Genomic DNA, 20,443 nt, shown 5'->3' on the forward strand with positions numbered 1-20,443 from the left:
AGGAATTGCTTCCCACTACCACAATAACCCAGATGTAGTGAAATAAGAGCTAAATATATGCAGAACTGATCATGGAGGAGCCAAGAAGGCCTACCTGGGCCTCAAATGCAGACTCAGCTGGAAGTAAGTCCATGGAGATTTCCCAAATATACCCTGACAGGATTGAAAGAGACTAATGTTTATCTTATAACTTTGAACTTATATCTCATTATCAGACACATTCGTGTCTCAATACCAATACACTATGAATTAATACTTCCTGTATCTTATCTGCACTGGAGTGCCATGTGGGAAATTTTTATGTTTGTGACTCAAATTACTTCATTCCAGCCAAGCATGCTGGACGTCGAGTGCCTAGCTCTGAGCAATGGCATCTGTATAGTTAAGTATATGGACTCTACATCTTGACTGCCTAGGTTTGAATCCCCACTTAACAAGATCTGAAACCCTAAGCAAGTCACTAATCCTCTTTGCGCATCAGTTACTTCATCTGTAAAATGATGATGAGTTTTGTAAGCATTAATTAATATATGAAAAATGCTCTATGTATCTGTCATTAGCATTGTGTCGTAACCAGCATTGTGTCGTAACCAATTACATTGTATTTTTTATTACAAAAAAGGTGAGGAGAGAAGGGGGAACCAGGGCCTTTCCAGCTTCTTAGAGGTCTCAATTCTTAAAAGCCACTTAGCAGTCATACGTAGAATTCCATTTTGGGGAACCAGGAAACCGGAGGTTTCCAAAAGAGGGTGCAATTTGCATCTATCCTGATAGGGCTGCCGGGAATTCCATTGGGTGCGGGGTGGCGCTTTTCCCCAGGCCACTGCGGGTTTGCGCGGCGCTGCAGCTGCTTTGGGCGCGGCGGCAGGGACCCGGGGGTGGCCTCGGGCTCCTGATTCGCCCCACACTCGCCCCCAATTCGCCCCACGGCGCCACCCTGCTCCCTTTCGTCCCCCGCCCCGACCTGCGGGCTCGGCGGCCCCACCCCTCGCTCCCACCTCTAGTCACGAAGGTACCCAGCGGCTCGCTGCGTGCCGGACGTGACAAATGGAAGCCGCACGTCCCACCAGTGCCCTTGCAGACAGACAGCGCCTCGGAGCAATAACAACGCTCAGGCGCCTTTGGATGGCGTCCAATAGCTGTTGCCTTGCGCGGCGAGCCGGGTGCGGCTGCCGGGAAGGGGCGGGGCGAGGGGCGGGGCGGCGGAGCCCGCGAGGCTCTTGGCATTTTCCACGCGTTTGGATCGCGAGTCGGTCGTCGTCTCTCCCGCAGTCTGAGCTCCCGGCCTCTCGCCGCCGCTGAATTGCCAAGATGTCACTTTCCAACAAGCTGACTCTCGACAAGCTGGACGTCAAGGGGAAGCGAGTTGTGATGAGGTAATTCTCTACATCTGTCCCCGCGCCTTCGGGGCTTTGCCGCAGCCTCTCCAGCCGGGGCCGACTTGCTTTCCCTCCTGCCCCAAGTTACCTTTAGTCCTCTTCTCGGCCCTTTGGGACCTGGCCCTACCATTGTGGCTTAAGTTTTGCCCGGGTGTAATGGTTTCTAACCTCATTTTTCCCAACCCGGAAAGCGAGCCGTAGTTGCCCTTTGCGGGGGTGGATCCACCCAGGAAGGGCGCAGATTGCCGGGACCCATTTTGCTCTCTTTTCCTATTCCTGAAAGGAAGTTATGTCGTCTCCAGCTCCCAGTTGGCGAGGTGGCACCTGATGCTTAGCCTGCAGATCCTTAGGCCCCAGGGAAGGGACCTTGAAAGGTCATTTGGTTAGTATCCCTTCCCCCACCACCCTAGACCATCCTAGACAAATGAGAAGCGGTCCACATTTCAAAGGTCCCTACACAAAAGGACATGTTTCCCAGAGACTGTTGATTTCGATGTTCAGGAGTAGAACCCCTTAAAACATTGAGGGTGAGAGGATGGGGTGCGGTGGGGCGCATGGAAGGAGGCGCCGAAGAGCTTATGTAACAGGCCTCTGCTGCTCTGCCTTGTCTTTGGACTACAGGCCGAGGGGGTTTGCATCAGGATTGTGACACATACTGGGTAATGCTAGATCAGGGTGTGGCTGCTCATTCTTGCTGTTCTCCAACCTTACCCTCACAGGTGGCTAGAGAAGCAGGATATTGGAAATGAGGAAGGCTCCCTATGCACTTTGGGATCTCTTACTGCAAACATGTGGATCCCTGGTCACTTACCAACATGGATTCTTCCTTATTTGCCAAAATTACTAGCATAATGTATGGAGCTTTTTGTAACGTGTGGTACATTTGTGCATGCCGGGAGCAAAGTGCAGGAATTCAGTTAGGTACGTAACTGATGGAATTGACTTCATATACCTTGACAAATCCAAGTGTAGTGCTTTTGGGGGTGCCATAAGGCCTTACACTGATAGTGTTGTGCAGTCTTGTCCTTTTAGGGAAGTGGTTGATTGATGGGCAGGCTTGTGAATGATGTGATCCAGCCCCTTTCCCAATTTGGGCTGGTTCAAGTGAGGGGAACTTTTGGATATTAACAGACACAGAAAGCAGTAGGGGATTTCCCTTTATCTAAGGCTTAAATATATGAAGGCGCTTTGAATTGGTGAACTGTATGGACAGCCTAAAATTTCATGTAGCCCTCCCCTTCCCTCTAATTTCATTATGGCCACTGTTAGTTTGCTAGTGGCTTTCTCTGCCTTGCTATGGAAGTAATTAGAAGAACGCAATAGCTTATGGTCATGAAAAACACCTTGTGTCCACATCTACTTAAATGACCTAGTCCTTTGCAATCTGGACAAAGTAGGATTCACAGTCATCCTAGCATTAGATAAGGGTCCTTTCTATCCCTAAGATGCTCTTAAAGAAAGAGGATGAAAACTCTATGAAAAACAGGGTAAGTAGATATTGGCATGCAACTAGATCTTGGGTTTTAATTGTTTCCTCCTATCTTCACTGTGCTCCAGGATGACCTTTACAGATGCAAACACCAGCTGAAAGACAAGGAGTGGAGCATCATGTTGGTCACTTTCTACAATTGTAATTAGGTTTATTTATTTATTCTTAGAGGAGGTACTGGGGATTGAACCCACGACCTTGTGCATGCTAAGCATGTGCTCTGCCACTGAGCTATACCCTCCACAACAAGGATAGATTAAAATAGACCTTTTGTCTACTGAAGGTTGCAATCAGTAGTTTTCCCCTGTAATCTGGATAAATTCTACTTATTTGGACTGAGGACAGGAAGTTGCTTTTTCCCCCTGATTATTAATATATCTCTTGAACAGAGAGTCACGCTGTAGGACTGCTTTCTGGAAGAGTAGGCAGCCATGCATTGTCAGCTCAAATTTCTTTTTGTTTCAGTGCCTTTATTTGGTGGTTGCTGGCAGTGTTCCGGAAGTGGGGCCTACTGAGTAGTGGCTGCTTCTCTTGCCTCCTATCTTTGTCTTGCAAAAGGGAGCTCAGTTGTTTGCTGAGTCTTAAGGCCCCTGTTTTGAATTGCCAAGGGAAATTGACTGATTTGTTGAGGGAACTTTAGATAGCCAGAAATCTCTTATTGGATTGTTACCAGGTTCTACCTCAGTTTTTTAGGACTCCAGTTGACTTTACAGTCCTTTGAGTAAATTTCCAGCTTAATTTTGCGATATCATTTCCTTTCCTCCTCTCATAGGCTGCCAGTCATACTGCTTTGCCCGCTTGTGAAACACTTCCCTTTTGCTTGCTCCCTCCCCCGATTTTTTTAAACCTCACTGTTTTTCTTTAACTTGTTGTAACTTGTTAAGCAACAGCCTTGGTGTAGTGGAAAAAGAAACGGAGAGAAAAAACAGCAGGGGAGAAAAAATGTAAGAGAGCCATAATACCTCAATTTCCCAGTCAGAGACAGTGAAGTGAGGGTGGGAATGGTTCCTCTGAGAGCTTTTAATGGAACTGGGCCTGGACGCCTGAGATTTCAGGTGATAGTCACTTTATATTCTTATTACAACTAAATTGATATTTTAAAGATTTATTTTGAAATAATTATATATATTCACAGGAATTTGCAAATAGTGTAGAGAGGTCCTGTGTTTACCTGGTTTCCCCCACTGGATACATCTTACATAGAGTACAATATCAAGATTAGGAGGTCGACATTGGAGTAAAGTGTTTAATTCTTTGCTGCTTCATCACGTGTATATATTTGTGTAAGTCCTACCAGGCAATCAAGCTACAAAACTTGTTTGAGCACTACCACGATCTCCCACATTCTACTACTTTAGAGTCGTGGCCCCCCCTCCATTCCTAACCCCTGGTAACTACTAATCTGGCTTCCATTTCTAAAATTTTGTTTGAAAAGTGTTATATAAGTGGAATCACACAGTATATAACCTTTTGGGATGGAATTTTTTTCATAGTGCGCTTGAGATTTATCCATGTTGTTGCATGTGTCAATAGTTCATACCTTGTATTGCTGAGTAGTATTCTATGGTGTGGATATTCCACAGTTTGTTTAGTCCTTCACTCATTGAAAGACATCTGGGTTGTTTCCAGTTTTGGGCTATTTCAAAAAAAAAGCTTCTGTGAATGTTGAACTCTTGGGCATAAGTCTTGGTATGGACATAAATGCTGTCATTTCTTTTTGGTAAACACCTAGGAGTGGAATTGCTGGGTCATATGCTTAACCCTTTGAGGAATTTGCAGATTGTTTTTCAAAGCAGCCACATCATTTTACATTCCTACCAGCAGTATATGAGTGATCAGTTTCTCTGCATCCTCAACAGCATTTCGTGTCATTATTTTTATTTCAGCCATTCTGATTGGTGTGTAAGTGATATCTGACTTTGTGCCTGAGGCTAAGCTCAGGGTTATTTAAGGGAAGCAGAAAAGGAAGGGTGCAGATTTTACATAGAATGGAATAAGTGGAATGTGTAGACAAGAATAGTTTGGTGGAGTCCTCAGAGGGGAGAAGCTGGAAGCAGAGCTGTTGTTGAGAGTCTAGGAGACGGTGAGGGAAGGTAATCCATAAGCAATGAGAAGAGAGTACAAGTCCAGTTCTCATCTGTAAGCTATGCCATGGCAGCTTGGATAGATGAGACAGACTCTTGAGTGTTTGCAAGGAAATTCCTCTCAGTGAGGGCTTGGGGATAGGGAGCAGTATTGCAAGGGGTGGCTTGTGCTCAGTCCCTTCCCATTAGCCTGTTTGAATATGGGCCTTATAGGAGGCTGTAGAGGGTGAGGGGAATGACCCATGGTAATGTGATACTCTGTCCTTTTTGGAATGCACTTTAAGGCTGGCAAAGGCCTTGTTCAGGATATTTAAAGAAGATGCTTAGAATCAGAATCAAGGAGCCTGAAATTAAGTAGAGTATTTCTTCAGAGGCATACTGCCTTTATTTTTTTTAAGATTTTAATTGAAATGTTTGAATATAGAGTTACTTCCTCAACCCCTCTTTGGGAAAGGCTGCTTTTCGGTGAGGTAGAATAGAGTACAGGCCTAGGTCATATAGGAAATTGGTGGTCTTCTTAGTAGGTCTAGGATTTTGTAATCATCTGCCAAGCCTTAGCCATAGAGAGGAAGGACTAGTAATGGGTCTTTATGGTCAAACACAGCAGCAGCCTTCTTGACTAGGTCATGCCTTCACCATAGTCCCTTAGTGCATGATGTTAACTCTTTTTAGTAATGGTTGATCTGCCTTTTAAATCACAGACTCACGGTTTGGAGAAGCATTAACATGTATAATGATAGCTCTACCACTTTCATGGTACTCTTCTAAGCACTTTACAAATCATTAACACATTTAATTGTCACAATAACTGTGTGGTAGATACTATCATTCCCATTCTATAGATGAGAAAGTAATCACTTAAAAAGGATCTTGGCAGGCAAAACTTAGACCTTATAAATAGCTACCTCACATTGTTGTTTTTAGTCATACTGAAGTAGAATGAGGTTCCAAGGAGTTCAGAAGGGGGAAGGAATGATCAGTTCTTAAAAATGGTAAAGCAACAATCCCTTGGGTAAGAAGGGAAACTGCAGTAAATTATTTGCTTGTGCCATCTGGATCACTTCTCTTCTAATTGTCCGTTTGTCAGATGGGCAGGGTCACACGTTCCGTCCTCTCTTCTCAGGCTTTTAGAAAGAGGCTATCTTATTTTCATTGTCTATGTTTTGCTTGAAGGATACTGTGTGAACTTAGTCTTGGACACTGAGTTTCTTTCTGGTCCCAAGGCCCCAGGCTTTTTCCAAAAAAGAATGATATTCTCTTGATGTGTTTTATTTTTCCAGTTAATTTTTTTTTCTTTTGAGTAATGTTAGCTTCACTAGGACCCAGAAATCAAAGGAATCAGAATCGAGATGTGTTCCTTATAACCCCTCACCCTTCCAGCTGCCACTGTTATAAAATACTATCATGTTAGGCTCACATAGAAATCTTTTTAGATGGAACTGGCTTTAGCTTCCCAGGTCTTCAGAGCTAGTTTCTGTGGTTTTAAGTTAGGTTTTATATTTTATTTTAAAAAATTTCTCTTTTAAAGTATGAGATACACCTAAAAGGGCACAAATCATAAGCTCAAAGAATTATCACAAAAGGAGCACACATTTGTGCAATCACCCAGGTCAAGAAAGACTATTACAAGAACCCCAGAAGCTCCCTCTGGTGCCCTATCCCAGTCACTACTCCCACCCTCCTCCCCATGGCTAACCATTGTCTTCTTATACTGCTGTTTAGATATGTTTAAGGTCACTTTTGAACTTCCAGCTTATTTAACTGGTTCACTAAAAGTACCTCTTTTAATCTTTGAGGAGACAATAAGTTGATCATTGCTCTGAACCCGATACTTTGTTTCTTTTTCAGAGTGGACTTCAATGTTCCTATGAAGAACAACCAGATAACGAACAACCAGAGGTAAAGTCCCTGCTAAGCCTTGAGATTGGTTTAAGATGTACATAGGTGTGAGTATATAGGATGAAGTGGTTTTCTTTTCTTATTGTAGAACTATGGCAATTTAAGGCATATAATCTTGGTTTTCAGCCAACCCATCATCTGGTCTGCTTTCTTATGAGCACTTAGAAATTGAAAAAAAAATCATCTTAAAATGATTTCCCTCTCCCCATTTTTTTTAAATTTGAAGAATTTGGGGTTATATATTTTTAAAGAATATCAAAGTTTGAGATTACTTGGCTTCCCTTTCTAAAAATGAAGAACTGTGCAAGTGAAGGATTTTTTAATACTAAATAATAATTAAAACTACACTCACATGTAGTTTTACATGCTCGGTAGCCTTGATAAAATCAGTTTTTGAGAATTTTGATTTAAGGGAAAAACTTTACAAATAATATTTTCAGTCAATTTATGCTGCTCCAAAAGTCTTGGCTCCTATATATAGAAGCAAAAATTTTAGATGATAGTACTGATCTTGCTTTTGACTAGATTATAAAAGAAAGTTTTTATTTTAAATTTTAAATGAAGGATTTGACCTGGAAGGTTGCTTTCTAGTCTAGACCAGTGCTTTCTAATAGAAATATAATATGAGCCACGTGTAATTTTAAAATTTTCTAGTTGCCACATTTAAAAAGTAAAAACAGATTAACTTAATTTTAATAATATATTTTATTTAATCTAGTAAACCCCAAATAATCATTTCAATATGTAATAAACCCCAAATAATCATTTCAATATGTAATCAATAAAATTAATCAAAGCAACATTAAACTTATTTGGTATTAAGTATTTGAGATCCAGCATGTATCTTACACTTATAGCACATACCAATTTGGACTAGTCACATTTCCAGTATTCAAGAGGTACATGTGGCTAATGGCGACCATATTGGACAGTGCAGGTGTAGACTCAGAACATTTTCAGATATTGGCCCCAAAATAGAGCTTGACATTTTGCTAATAAACACATTCCTGCTGCACCATAGTGGAAGGTCTTTGTACAAGGCAGTTCTGATCCTTCTTGATTTTCACTATTTTCTGCAGCACACAGAGATGATTGGAAATATGCGTATCAAGGTATTTTATGTATAAAGAACAGAAGTAGGTCTGAGTAGATCTTTTCATTTTCAGAGATCCATGGAGTTGATTAACAAAATGAAGCATTAGAAATAATAGAACTTGCTAATAAGGGATAGCTCTGAAGATTAATTTGATTTCACTGGGCAAAAGTTATACCTGGTAAAGTTTTCTTCTTTATTGATATAAATGAGTTTGTACATCTGCCAAATAGCATCAGATGTTTTAGAATGTAACTTGGCTTTTCATTATTCCATTCTCTACTGAAATATCACCTTATCAGAGAGACTTTTCCTTGGCCACCATACACCACCATTGTCCAATAATTCTTGTCCCTCTAACTTGCTTTATTGCTTTATTTTCTCCACAGCTCTTAATCACCATCTGAAATATATATATGTAAATAAAATCTCAAATGTATATATTTGCTTATTATTTATTGTCTCTCCCTTCGTTAGCACTTCACTTCTATGACAAGAGACTTTTATTTACTTTTGTATTCTCAGAATCTAGAAGAATAGCTGGCGCAAAAGAAGCATTTGATAAATATTTATTGAATAAATAAATGATTTTCTTATCCATTTTAATTTTTTAAAGACTGGCAAGAATAGAAATTAGTATTGGGTTTGTAACAAAAATTTGAAATATTTGAAGGTAGATTAATAATTTTTAGGTTAAACTATAATTTAGTAAATGTGATGCATTATGCAAAGCACATTCTACGTAATGCATTTATTTTTTCCTACATAAAAAAGTGACTTAGGGTCTATAATGGGTGCAGAAAAGGTACATATTTTTCAGTTTTCCCCAGATTTCCTTTAATGGTTTTAAGATTTGAGAATTTTATATTTCTTCCACAGTCAAACAGGGTGTTTCAGGGGTTCCTAAGACTACCCACACGTTTGGTGATGATGCACTAGAAGGACTCACAGGACTCAGCATATAGTTCTCACTGCTAAAGTTTATTACAGTGAAAAGATGCATAACAGTATCAGCAAGGGGAAGAGACACGGACAGAGTCTGGAGAAATCCCTATGTGGGCTTACAGTGCTCTCTCCCTCTCATGAGGGGACACACCAAGTGTACTCTTTTCTCCAGCAGTGAAGAATGCAGTAATTGTGTGCAATGTTTCTGTCCAAAGAAGCCCTTTAGAGACTCAGCCCCTAAGATTTTTATTGTGAGCTGATCACGTAGGTACCCTCTGCCTAGCAGCTACCAAAATTCCAGACTCCTAGAGGGAAGCAGGTGTTAAGCATAACTCACCTTGTTTGTACAGTCTAGGAACGGTGAATGGCCCTTATCAGAGAACCAAGGGACCACTTTAAAAGCCAAGTTCCCAGACACTAGCCAGGGTCCAGCCTTGCAAGCAGGTCCTTCTAAAGATAGCAGCTTCAGGCCTGATATGTTAACTCTTTTCTGCACAAGGCGCAAAATGGGATGAGATTATACAATCCTAGGTGGAGAGTTGGCATCCTAATTAACTTCTTCCCCTGCACATGAACCTGAGGACTATCACTGAGTTGCTGACAGTGGATATGAAGGAATTTGGAGAAGAAAAGGGGCTTTATGTTTTGTGAGGCCATAAATAAAATAGTTCCCACCAATTCTTAGGAGTAACCTTGTTCTACCTGTTGTCTTTTTTTGATTGCAGGATCAAGGCTGCCATTCCAAGCATCAAATTCTGCTTGGATAATGGAGCCAAGTCAGTTGTTCTTATGAGCCACCTGGGCCGGCCTGATGGTGTCCCCATGCCTGACAAGTACTCCTTGGAGCCAGTTGCTGTAGAACTCAAATCGCTGCTGGGCAAGTAAGTTTCAAGCTTTGGTGGTGGTAGACTCTGTGATGGGAGATGTTGTCAAGCATGTTGTTGCTGGTTCTTAACTCTGAAACCGCTCATGTGTTTCCATCTCGTGCTCTCCCCAGGGATGTTTTGTTCTTGAAGGACTGTGTGGGTCCAGAAGTGGAGAAAGTTTGTGCTGACGCAGCTGCTGGGTCTGTCATCCTGCTGGAGAACCTTCGCTTTCATGTGGAGGAAGAAGGGAAGGGAAAAGATGCTTCTGGGAACAAGGTGGGACCAGTGATTTTGACATTAGTGGGTGTGAGGAAGGGTGAGTCTATAAGAGACTGTAATTGAAGAGTAGGGAAACTCATGTCTATTTTGACACCTTTTTATTGAAGTATCATGTACATATAAAAGTGCACAAATGCACAGCTTGATGCCTTATCACAAAGTAAACACACCTGTGTAACCACCACCTAGGTCAAGGAATAGAATATTGCCAGCATCCCAGAGGCCCTCCTCATATGCTTAAGTGGTTTTCAAATACCTTGGAAGAATACATGAACACCGTTTGGGTGTAAGGGTATTCAGTGGATGTGCTACTGCCTTTTTTTTTTTTAAGAATTCTGTACTTCTTTTCCATTTGTAATTTATTTTATTTTATTTTTTGGTGGGGGAGGTAATTAGGTTTATTTATTTTTTTAATGGAGGTGCTGGGGATTGAACGTAAGATCTTGTGCATGCTAAGCACACACTCTAGCACTGAGCTATACCCTCTCCCCAAAAATGCTACTTCTAGTTGTCCTTTTGTTACACACCTGGTCTATGGTACATGACGGTTTATTTTTCTAAAAGTATGTGGTAATCCTATCAGATGGTAGGCTGCGATTCCCAAGTGCTGAGAGCAGGCATTCATAGGTGGCCACGGGGGTGAGTGTCCATGCTGCACCAGGTGTTCCTCCCACAGAGCCAGTTTTACATTTTTTGTTTGTCAAGGCTGGAACGTTTTTTTCTAAGTGACAGGCTCTAGTGTGTTATGGAAGGACAATCTGTATTCTTATTTAGAAGAAGAGTTAACGTAAAGCTTGAGGTTGGTGCTTTTAAGGCAGTAAATTAAATTTGCTATCTTTGGAGTTTTCTTATAAAAGAATTATGTGAGCAGAAAAAGTACTTTCTTAACTGAAGTGCAAGGGACTATTTGGGCCATTTGATTATAGTTGGGTAAATGAGGGTCATGATGATACTGCCTTGGATTTAAGGCATTTTTCTTAAGAAGTGTAAGGCATCTTTCTTCGAATTTCTCCTTAAAATAAGGAAGAAAAGGTACTGTATTTTCTAAAAACACCTAAGTCTCAGAAAGGAGGGCATTTGACCAAAGTTAGAAGTGAGTGTTACTTTTGTTGGGCTTTATAGATACAGCTCAGTCCATTAGATCAGCAACCTTTCTGTAAAGGGCCAGATATGTAAATATTTTAGGCTTTGCGAGACATACAGTCAGTCACAACCTTATATGGTCTCTGTTGGAACTGCTCAACTCTGCCGTTGTTCAAAAGCAACCATAGAAAAAAACAAAAAATTTTTAAAAAGGCAACCATAGATAACCCACAACACAGATTACTATGACCTGACAACCAGAATTCAAATATTAAATGATAAAGCTGGCTCTTTGAGGATGATTTAGAATTTGCCTATTGGTAGAAGGGAAGCTGAAAGCACCCTTTAAGTACATTCTACTCTTAAGATCTTCAGTGTCTTGTGGAACAAGATGCTCTGAGCTAGTGTCTTAATTTCCTGTTATACTTGTGACATTTCTTAAGGTCATCTGAGTGCCTGCTTTCAAGCAGTTTCTTTTCTTAGCACTGTAGGCTCTGGTCTTGCCTTATCTTGCCTTTGGCATGGTCTTGCTACAGTAGTAGGAGTCAAATGCTGACTTAAAATTTGTTGCCCTTTTAGACTGAAACTCAAGCTGCTAGACACTAGGGCTTAGAAATGGCAGGAGGCAACTGGCAGATTGAGGCAAAACCTTTTATTCAGGAAATGATGAACCAACTGTTCTAGTCTATGTCTTTTTTAGTTACTTAACTTTACACTTAGTGTCTAATGACTTCATGCTTGAAATTTCAGGACCCAGCTGTAAGTTCAAAGTGGATTAAAACAAGTCAGGGCATGAAATTTTTCCTTTATCTAGTCTGGCTACATTAGTCTTCTAGGAGTATTCTCTTCTAGTTATTGGCAGATCAAAACTGAGAACTGGGTTCTGATTGTTAGTAATTTCTATAGTACCTTTTTCATGAAGAGCTTTCAGTTTGCCTCACATTTCCTCAAACAATTCTTTAATAGAGAGATTATCTTCTCTTTTTAATAGATGGGAAGATTTCAGGGTCAGAGAGCAACTTGACAAAAGTTAAAGGATAAATTAGGGTCTGACTTTGGCCTGGAACCCTGGTCTCTTGCTGATTGGACAGTATCTTCATTACTACATGAGTCATCTTCCAGTCACCAGTGGCAGATAATATTCCATTCTCAAGGGGTTATGGGGGCTCTACGGTCTTTAGTTTTAGCATTAGTGCCCTTGCATTTTTGGGTAATTAGAGGGAAGCTCTTGTTCTTTGTGGCAGCCTCCTTCACCTTGATACATGGGAGAATGGGAGTGGCCGGTAACTAAACTGAACATCTGCTCTGTGCTCTTCTGTGCCATGTCCCCTTTATCTGGCTTTTTGTGTATCTTTGCGTTTCCTACTGGAGACTCTTAGTCCATCCTGCCATCCTGCTTTCCTTCCCCTTTGAGAAGCGGGGGGAAATCCCTGGATAGTGGGTGCATTTAGAGCCCTGTGTTTTCAACTTTTTGTTCCTCTGTCTTTTTTGTAGAAGTGTATTTTTGTTTTCTCAGATGCCTAACTTCCAGGGAAGGCTATATAAAATACTTCCTTTTAGTCAGTATAAAATGTTTCTGAGGTCCTTTTCTGCTGTGTTTCCATCTGCCTTCTCTGTTCCAACCTGCCCTTGTTGCTTTCATGAGGAATCTGTGTGAGGGCCTATTTCCCTTTTCAGAAGGGCCTTGGTAGCCAGCAGCTTGAGTCTAGTATAATCCTAAATTTTACAAGGAGAATATGTTAAAATGAGGAAATGAGGCAAGATAAGGAAAGGGAAGGAGGGTTCAAATCTTGCCCTAGGAGTTGGGGAGAGGCCAGTGGGATGTGGTTAGCTTCACGTGATTAGAGGTTAAGTCATGGTTCAGGAATCTTAGGTTTGTAATCTGAGGGAAGGTGAAGGAGAACAGAAACAGGCAGAAATGACCAAAAGACCTGGAATATTTGGGAGAAAGAACAGATCTTGTTGCTAGTTGTAAAAATTGCTGTCCTTACCAACTCAGGGTCCTTAGAGATGTTCAAGAGGACTCTTGGACTGAAATGCTTTTACAATTGTCTGTGGAGCCATCAACATTTCCTGTGTTGTTTTTTTCTTTTTCTTTTTTCTCTGCAGGTTAAAGCTGATCCAGCCAAAATAGAAGCCTTCCGAGCTTCACTTTCCAAGCTGGGGGATGTCTATGTCAATGATGCTTTTGGTACTGCTCACCGAGCCCACAGGTACTAAAAGTTTCCTTCAGTGTTGAGCTGGGAGCATTAAATTTTCTCTGTTTCCTTGAGCAGCCCACGCTGTGGCTTGATTTTAGGGATTTCTGTATTATACTATCTTTTTGGCTTCTATCTCTAATTGGACCTACAAATTAGACTGTGGTTCTTGTTGAGTATCCCTGATCTAAAGAGGAAATAAAAGAAAAAAGTGTTGAGAATTGTGGAGCTTTTTATCAAGCTTCAGGAAGATGTTATTCTATCTCACTTTGGATATTTTATGCAGAGCTTGCCCTTTGTGAATGCTGTGGGGTCAGAGTCTTAGGCTGTCAGCAGGAAGCAAATGGAGGAACCCTTTCCTGTTGTCATCACCTGGCTGATTATTGATTGTGGTTAAACCCTTGGCCTGAAGACTATTAATTGGGCATCTTCAATTCTACTTAAGGTCATTGCTTTTCACTTGTTCCCCCTGATCCTGTGTGATTACTCAAAAACCTTATCTTGTACCTAAGTGTTTTTATTGCAGTTTGGGGATGAAAACCATGGTCTCCTGGAATCTCAGATGTGAAAGTATTTCAGTAATAGGAGATGGCCTCTAGAATTGGGAGAATTGATCGGGACTGACTAAAATTTGAATGTCTGTTCATTTCTAGCTCTATGGTGGGAGTAAATCTGCCAAAGAAGGCTGGAGGCTTCTTGATGAAGAAGGAGTTAAACTACTTTGCCAAGGCCTTGGAGAGCCCAGAGCGACCCTTCCTGGCCATCCTGGGCGGGTACGGAGAACTCTTCAAGATCACGCTTTAAGTAGTGTGTTTCCCTGGTAGTAGGTCATAACTTGGGTGGTTTATTGTCAGATAGCACAATCAAACAGGGTGGCGAAGGAGAACTTAATTAAGGGACTAATTCCAAAGGTGTGGGTAGGGTTTAGGGTGACCCAAAAGGGACAGCAGTCATCTGGGGCTAGCAATAGTCATCACAATCTTTAGGTCTGAAGGGGAAAAGGGAGGGAATGATTATAGAATGCAGAGAGGGTGGTTGTATGGAGAGGGGCCCTCTGATAGGAACTGTAGCCTTTGGTTAAGCGATAGTCATCTAGCAGAGAGGGAGCCAGGGAAATAAATACTCTTTTGATTTCCTTTCAATCTCCTACTGATGTGCCTTCTTCTGCCCCCATTTGGCTGCAACCCAACTGGATGTCAGAGGGCAAGAGACCCCCCCCCTTGATGCAGTCCATGCAGGTCAGCCTCCTAGAACAGAGAATAGGGCTGGGAGGGATAGAAAATGATTGTGGAGGGAAGAATGGGAAAGATGCATCATTGCTCATCTAACAATTTTTTATTTTATTTTACTTTATTTTTTTAACATTTTTTATTGATTTATAATCATTGTACAATGTGTCAAATTCCAGTGTTCAGCACAATTTTTCAGTTATACATGGACATACACACAAAGCAGCCTTTCACATACATACAATCTGGCAAGGAAAAACTATGAAAATCTCCTTGTATGTGTTTAATATGTCATTTGGAAAGTTGGGGAGGGTATAGCTCAAGTGGTAGAGTGCATGCTTAGCATGAGGTCCTGGGTTCAATCTCCAGCTACCTCCACTAAAAATAAATAAATAAATAAATAATTACCACCCCCTCCCCACCGAAAAAGAATATATATATTATTTGGAACTCATTTCTCCAGATCACATACTTTTTATGTTTTCTCCTATGGGGAGAGGTACCGTGTGGATAATGACATGCAACTGGCTTAGTTAAAAATAGAAATTTCAGAAGTGCAGGTCAAGAGGCTAGGACGATACATTTTAGGTGATAAAGTAGGTACAGGGACCTGGGACTGCTTGGATAAGATAACTTCTTGTCACTTGGTATGGCTATCTAGAGAGCAACCTCTTTATGGCTGGATGCTCCTGACCCTCCTATGAGCAAGGCTTTTTTTTTTCTCTATGGGACTGAACACACTCAGAATTTCCCTATGAAAACTGACTCTGGAGTTGGGTGTCAATTTCAAGTAGCATAGTTGCAGGGTACTAAAAATAGTTAAGGTGGGTACAGGTTGTTATCTGTGTCCTGGAAGCATTGCCCCTCTTGTGCATTGGGTTATAAAGGTCAGACTCTGATCTTTGCTTCTCTGGAGATTAGGATTTGCGCTTTATTCTCCAACCTTCTGTAGACCTGGACTATGGGAGTGAGTGCCACTTAGTGGTAATGATTAGGTTTTGGACTCTGCCTAAAATAGCTCTTGGGGAAGTTGATACCGAGAGGGGTTTTTCTGGCTACTTTTCTTGCAATGTAGTCTCCTTAGAACATTAACAGTTTAGAGGAAGATTTTGCATTTTATTAAAAAAACTTTATTGTGGAAACACTCCAACATGTACAGAAGTTGAGAGAATAATATAATAAACCCTCAGGTACTGCTTCAATAATTATTGGCATTTTTGCCAATCCTGTTTCTTCTATCCTCTTTTGTCAGGAGTATTTAAAAGCAAGCCTTAGACATCATATAATTTCATTTCTAATACTTCTGAATGCATCTCATAACTGATGAGATTACTTTTAAGTAACCACCATGTTAAGTAACCACCATGTTATACCTAACAAAATTGAACAATTGTTACTATCATCTAATACCTGGTCTGTATTCAGAAATTCTCCATCATTTCAGAAATACCTTTTTATGGTTGGTTTGTCTGAATTAGGATTCAAATGAAGTGGATACACTGCATTTGGTTGTTACATATCTTTTATTCTATAATTGTTCCCTCTTCCTTTTTATTTTTATTCCATTGTTTTGTTGAAGAAGCAGGACATTTGATCTGTAGAATATCCCATGTATATCCCACATTCTTTAGAAGACATTGAGTCTCTATTCTTTTCTCCCTGTTTTTCTGTGTGTGTGTGTGTGTGTGTGTGTGTGAAACAGTTACTTCATTCTTACCCTGGGTGGTAACCAGTCTTTACAAGTGTGATATCAGTAGTCTCTTGCCATCCATTCTCCCACATCACTATTGTTTTCAGTCTCCATTTCACAAATCCTAGAATATGGCCTCTCACAGAGTAGATATCATCTTATTTATTAAATGAAGAAGGAAATAGGCTCAAGATGATTTGTTAATCTAAGTGGGATTTAGATATATATAGGAATATTTGTGTAAGGCAAGCTATTATGTCAAGGATTTTAAAGGTTGTGCTTCAAGTGAATGTGTTTTTCTTTAGTTTAGATTTTTTTCTGTATAGGGAGGTAAAAAGTATATCTGTATTTATTACCTTACTTCCCTCTACTAGGATACAAGCTCCAAAGTGGTAGGGATCTTTGTTTCTGCCCACTGATGTTTCTCAAAGACCTAGAATAGTGCTTGGCACAGAGTGGGTGCTCAGTCAATGTGTTGAACCAAGTGGTCCAGTAGAATGACGAATGTCATAAAGCAGATGTCCCAGCAGCTAAGCACAGACCTAAGAGTATTAATATTTGTCTATTTTTGCTCAGTATATATTCATTTGGTATGTAATCTGACTTCTGCTCTAGGATTGGGACAGTTCTCCGTTAGCTCAGGGATCCCACAATTAGTAGTCTTTCTTAGGTACAATAAACAGTCTTGACCCTCTGATTTTTAGGGAAGAAAGGGCAAAATAGATCTATTTGGAACTTAAGATTTCTTTAGATGAGTGTATATCATCTTAGCCCTTGGCCAAGAGCCACACCTTAAAACGATTTCTTAGTAATGGAATGACTTTTTGGGTTGGAGAAACAGGGCAAAGTTAGCCAATACTTTTGTCACTTTGTGGGACATCTCTCTGTTCCTATGCCTTGATACCAAAACTCAGGCTTTATGTAGTATCATTTCCTTAGTCCATTGTTTGTTCTTTTGGTGATGATTCTTGCTTTCCCTTCCAGAGCTAAAGTTGCAGACAAGATCCAGCTGATCAATAATATGCTGGACAAAGTCAATGAGATGATTATTGGTGGTGGAATGGCCTTTACCTTCCTTAAGGTGCTCAGTAACATGGAGGTAGGAAACCAATGCCAAGTGGATGTGAAGTAGCTCTCCATGAGAAATAGCAGGTTATATAAATTTAAAAAGAAAATTAGCTTTTGACATGAGCTCTAAAACTTCCATTTCTATTTATTTTGTAAATTGTCTTTCTTTTGTCCTTGAATTGTTCATTTATATTGTGTTGTACCTTGTTCCTGCCTGCTTTGTGAGGTAATCACATTCTTAGCATAGAGGCTGATCTTCATCATTTTGGCTCCCCTGTATAGATTGGCACTTCTCTGTTTGATGAAGAGGGATCCAAGATCGTCAAAGACCTGATGTCCAAAGCTGAGAAGAATGGTGTGAAGATTACTTTGCCTGTTGACTTTGTCACTGCTGACAAGTTTGATGAGAATGCCAAGACTGGCCAAGCCACTGTGGCCTCTGGCATACCTGCTGGCTGGATGGTGAGTTGCTTGGGTGATTGGTAGTATGCGTGGACAAGTACATTTTGGTATCATTCATGTAACCAGCCACCAAGAATTTTAAGAGTCTCTATAGATTTCTGTCAGAAGGGCTCCAAATGTTTCAGTGATGCCCTCCTTTGGGGAGAATCCATTGGGGGAAAAGCAGTGGTATAAGATTGCTGCTAAGACCCATCATCAGTAATGTGGGGGCAAAACTGTTTTCTGTTTCTTCATTTATTTAATGTTTATTAAGTACTTAGCTATGTTCTGGGGATGGTGCTATGTACTTTCATGGTTTGGGATGCTCTAGATTATGTTGCTACCTAAAAACCTGTATAAGAAATTTTTCTTATGAAAACATTAAGATAGTACAAGTATAATTATTGCAAGCAGGGAAGAATTTATGTGTATATTAAAGACTTATTTAAATAGTTGATTGTAGTATTCTCCATTTAGTATCATTTTAATAGCTGTACAGAATTGTTAATGCTGGCATACTAGTTTGCTTAGTCACTTTCCTTTTGTTAGGCACATGGGTTATATTTAGTGAAGTGTTTCTCAAAGTGTGGTCCCAAGAACAACAGCATCAGCAGCATTTTGAAACACATTAAAATGCAGATTCCTGGGCCCCACCCAAGACCTGCTGAAGGAGAAACTCTGGGGATGGGGCTCAGAAATTGTGCTCAATTGAGCCATCCTGGTGATTCTGGTGCACATCAAGGTTTGAAAACCACTGATCTAGTTCAGTGTTTTTCAACCTCACCACTATTGACATCTCAGGTAGTTTTGTTGTGGAGGGTTGCTGTTGCAGTGTAGGATGTTTAAGGCATCCTTGGACACTAGATGCGGGTAGCACCCCCCCATCACCTCCAAGTCATGACAACCGAAAATGTCTCTAGACATTGCCGTATGTCTCAGGGATGGAATTGACCCTGGTTGAAAATCAATGACCTGGTTCTTAACAATCAAATAGTGTGGCTAAGAATGTTTTCATCAAAAACTTTTGAGGTTTTCCCTTAGACTTGATCTTCCATAAAGGGCATGAACAGGTTTATAATTTTCAAGACTGAATGATATCTTTTGGATCTAGAAGACATTCTAGTGTTCAATCTTGAGTTCTCGTCTTCGTGGATGTGTGGTATTTGCTCTTCTAAGTAGCTTTTCTTGGTAGCTCATTCTCTTTTTTAACTATGCCTTAGGGCTTGGACTGTGGTCCTGAGAGCAGCAAGAAGTATGCTGAGGCTGTTGGTCGGGCTAAGCAGATCGTGTGGAATGGACCTGTGGGTGTATTTGAATGGGAAGCTTTTGCTCAAGGAACCAAAGCCCTCATGGATGAAGTGGTGAAAGCCACTTCCCGGGGCTGCATCACCATCATAGGTAAGGGGTCCTGTATGAAGCTAATGCCAATGTGAGCTGGTAGAATTCTGATCAGAAGAAAGTAGAGGGGAAGTGGTTAAGTTTTCCTAGGTTTCTTTGTGCCAGGTGAATCTTGAGAGCAGAGCTAAATGGGTGTGTAATGCATGGAGGAATCTCTAAATGAGATGGAGTTGCAGGCTTATCAGCTTACCTTTTGGGCTTGAGAGCACACTGCCTTATAATTTTGGTGCCAATCCTGTTTCTTTTCTCTCCTTTTACTTGGCTTTCATTGAACAGGTGGTGGAGACACTGCTACTTGCTGTGCCAAATGGAACACAGAAGATAAAGTCAGCCATGTGAGCACTGGTGGTGGTGCCAGTTTAGAGCTCTTGGAAGGTGAGGTTCTTTAAAGTTTTTTGGCTATTTGGGAGAAGGCTAGGGGTTATGCAGCAAGAGGTGGATAGAATGGAGTGAAGATAATAGGTAGTGTTATCATTAGCAGTCATTATTAGCTGGGCAGTACAAATGGAGGAACTTCAAATAAAGCTCCTGGCATCCATTTGAGGTGGGGAGGGCCAGATGGGAAGATTTATTCTTGAAGAGGTTAATGCTATAGTAGACCTGGGACCCAAAATGTAGAAGTTACCCAACTCCAGGCCATATATCCTAGAGAAGAGCTGATATGTTATTGGGAAGATAGAAGGGGACAAATCTGGCTTAGTGGGTCCTGTAGTAATGCTGACTGTGTGTGTGTGTGTGTGTGTTCTCTCAAAAACAGGTAAAGTCCTTCCTGGGGTGGATGCTCTCAGCAATGTTTAGTACTTTCCTGCCTTTTGGTTCCTGTGCACAGCCCCTAAGTCAACTTAGTGCTTTTCTGCATCTCCATTTGGCATTAGCTCTAATATCTTCCCCTATGTCAAGATTCAGCTAGAGGCCAAGAGATGTAGCGCCAGGAACCTGTAAACAGTTGCACAGCATCTCAGCTCATCTTTACTGCACCCTGGATTTGCCTACATTCTTCAAGATCCCATTTGAATTTCTTAGTGACTAAAGCATTGTGCATTCTAGAGTGCAAATATAGATATACTATGCCTGTTAAAAGAAAGTGAGCTGTGTTATCTTAGTTCTCTTTCTGAAGTAGCTTATTCTGATTAGCTTTGTCATTGTGTCACTACTCAGCTTGGAAGTAAGATGAAATTTCAATTGTAGGTAGAGAGGGAGATGAAGCTGGTGATCTGTTAAATAAATAATAAAATATCCATTGAAACTGGGATTTTTTTCCTGTCATAATTTGTTAGGGTGAGAACAGAATCTTGGGAAAGG

At 40.9% G+C, this 20,443-nt stretch overlaps 1 protein-coding gene across 1 annotated transcript; it reads left to right on the plus strand.

Moving 5' to 3' along the window:
- Positions 1–1,190: 1,190 nt before the first annotated feature.
- PGK1 (phosphoglycerate kinase 1) lies at positions 1,191–20,391 on the plus strand. Its single transcript, XM_006219585.3, has 11 exons — positions 1,191–1,376; positions 6,801–6,851; positions 9,615–9,770; positions 9,887–10,031; positions 13,227–13,330; positions 13,969–14,088; positions 17,219–17,333; positions 17,585–17,764; positions 18,964–19,141; positions 19,418–19,516; positions 19,899–20,391. The coding sequence occupies exons 1-11, from the start codon at positions 1,312–1,314 to the stop codon at positions 19,937–19,939; spliced, it is 1,254 nt and encodes a 417-aa protein (XP_006219647.1). The 5' UTR covers positions 1,191–1,311; the 3' UTR covers positions 19,940–20,391.
- Positions 20,392–20,443: the final 52 nt, after the last annotated feature.

This window comes from Vicugna pacos, chromosome X (assembly GCF_048564905.1).
Source record: "Vicugna pacos chromosome X, VicPac4, whole genome shotgun sequence".
Lineage (NCBI taxonomy): Eukaryota > Metazoa > Chordata > Mammalia > Artiodactyla > Camelidae > Vicugna > Vicugna pacos.

Bases quoted from the DNA above. Each gene is read 5' to 3' on its own strand.
- PGK1 (XM_006219585.3), top strand. From the start codon at position 1,312: ATGTCACTTTCCAACAAGCTGACTCTCGACAAGCTGGACGTCAAGGGG. The intron at 6,852-9,614 runs GTAAAGTCCCTG...TTTTGATTGCAG, and splicing joins CAGATAACGAACAACCAGAG to GATCAAGGCTGCCATTCCAA. The intron at 9,771-9,886 runs GTAAGTTTCAAG...TGCTCTCCCCAG, and splicing joins CTCAAATCGCTGCTGGGCAA to GGATGTTTTGTTCTTGAAGG.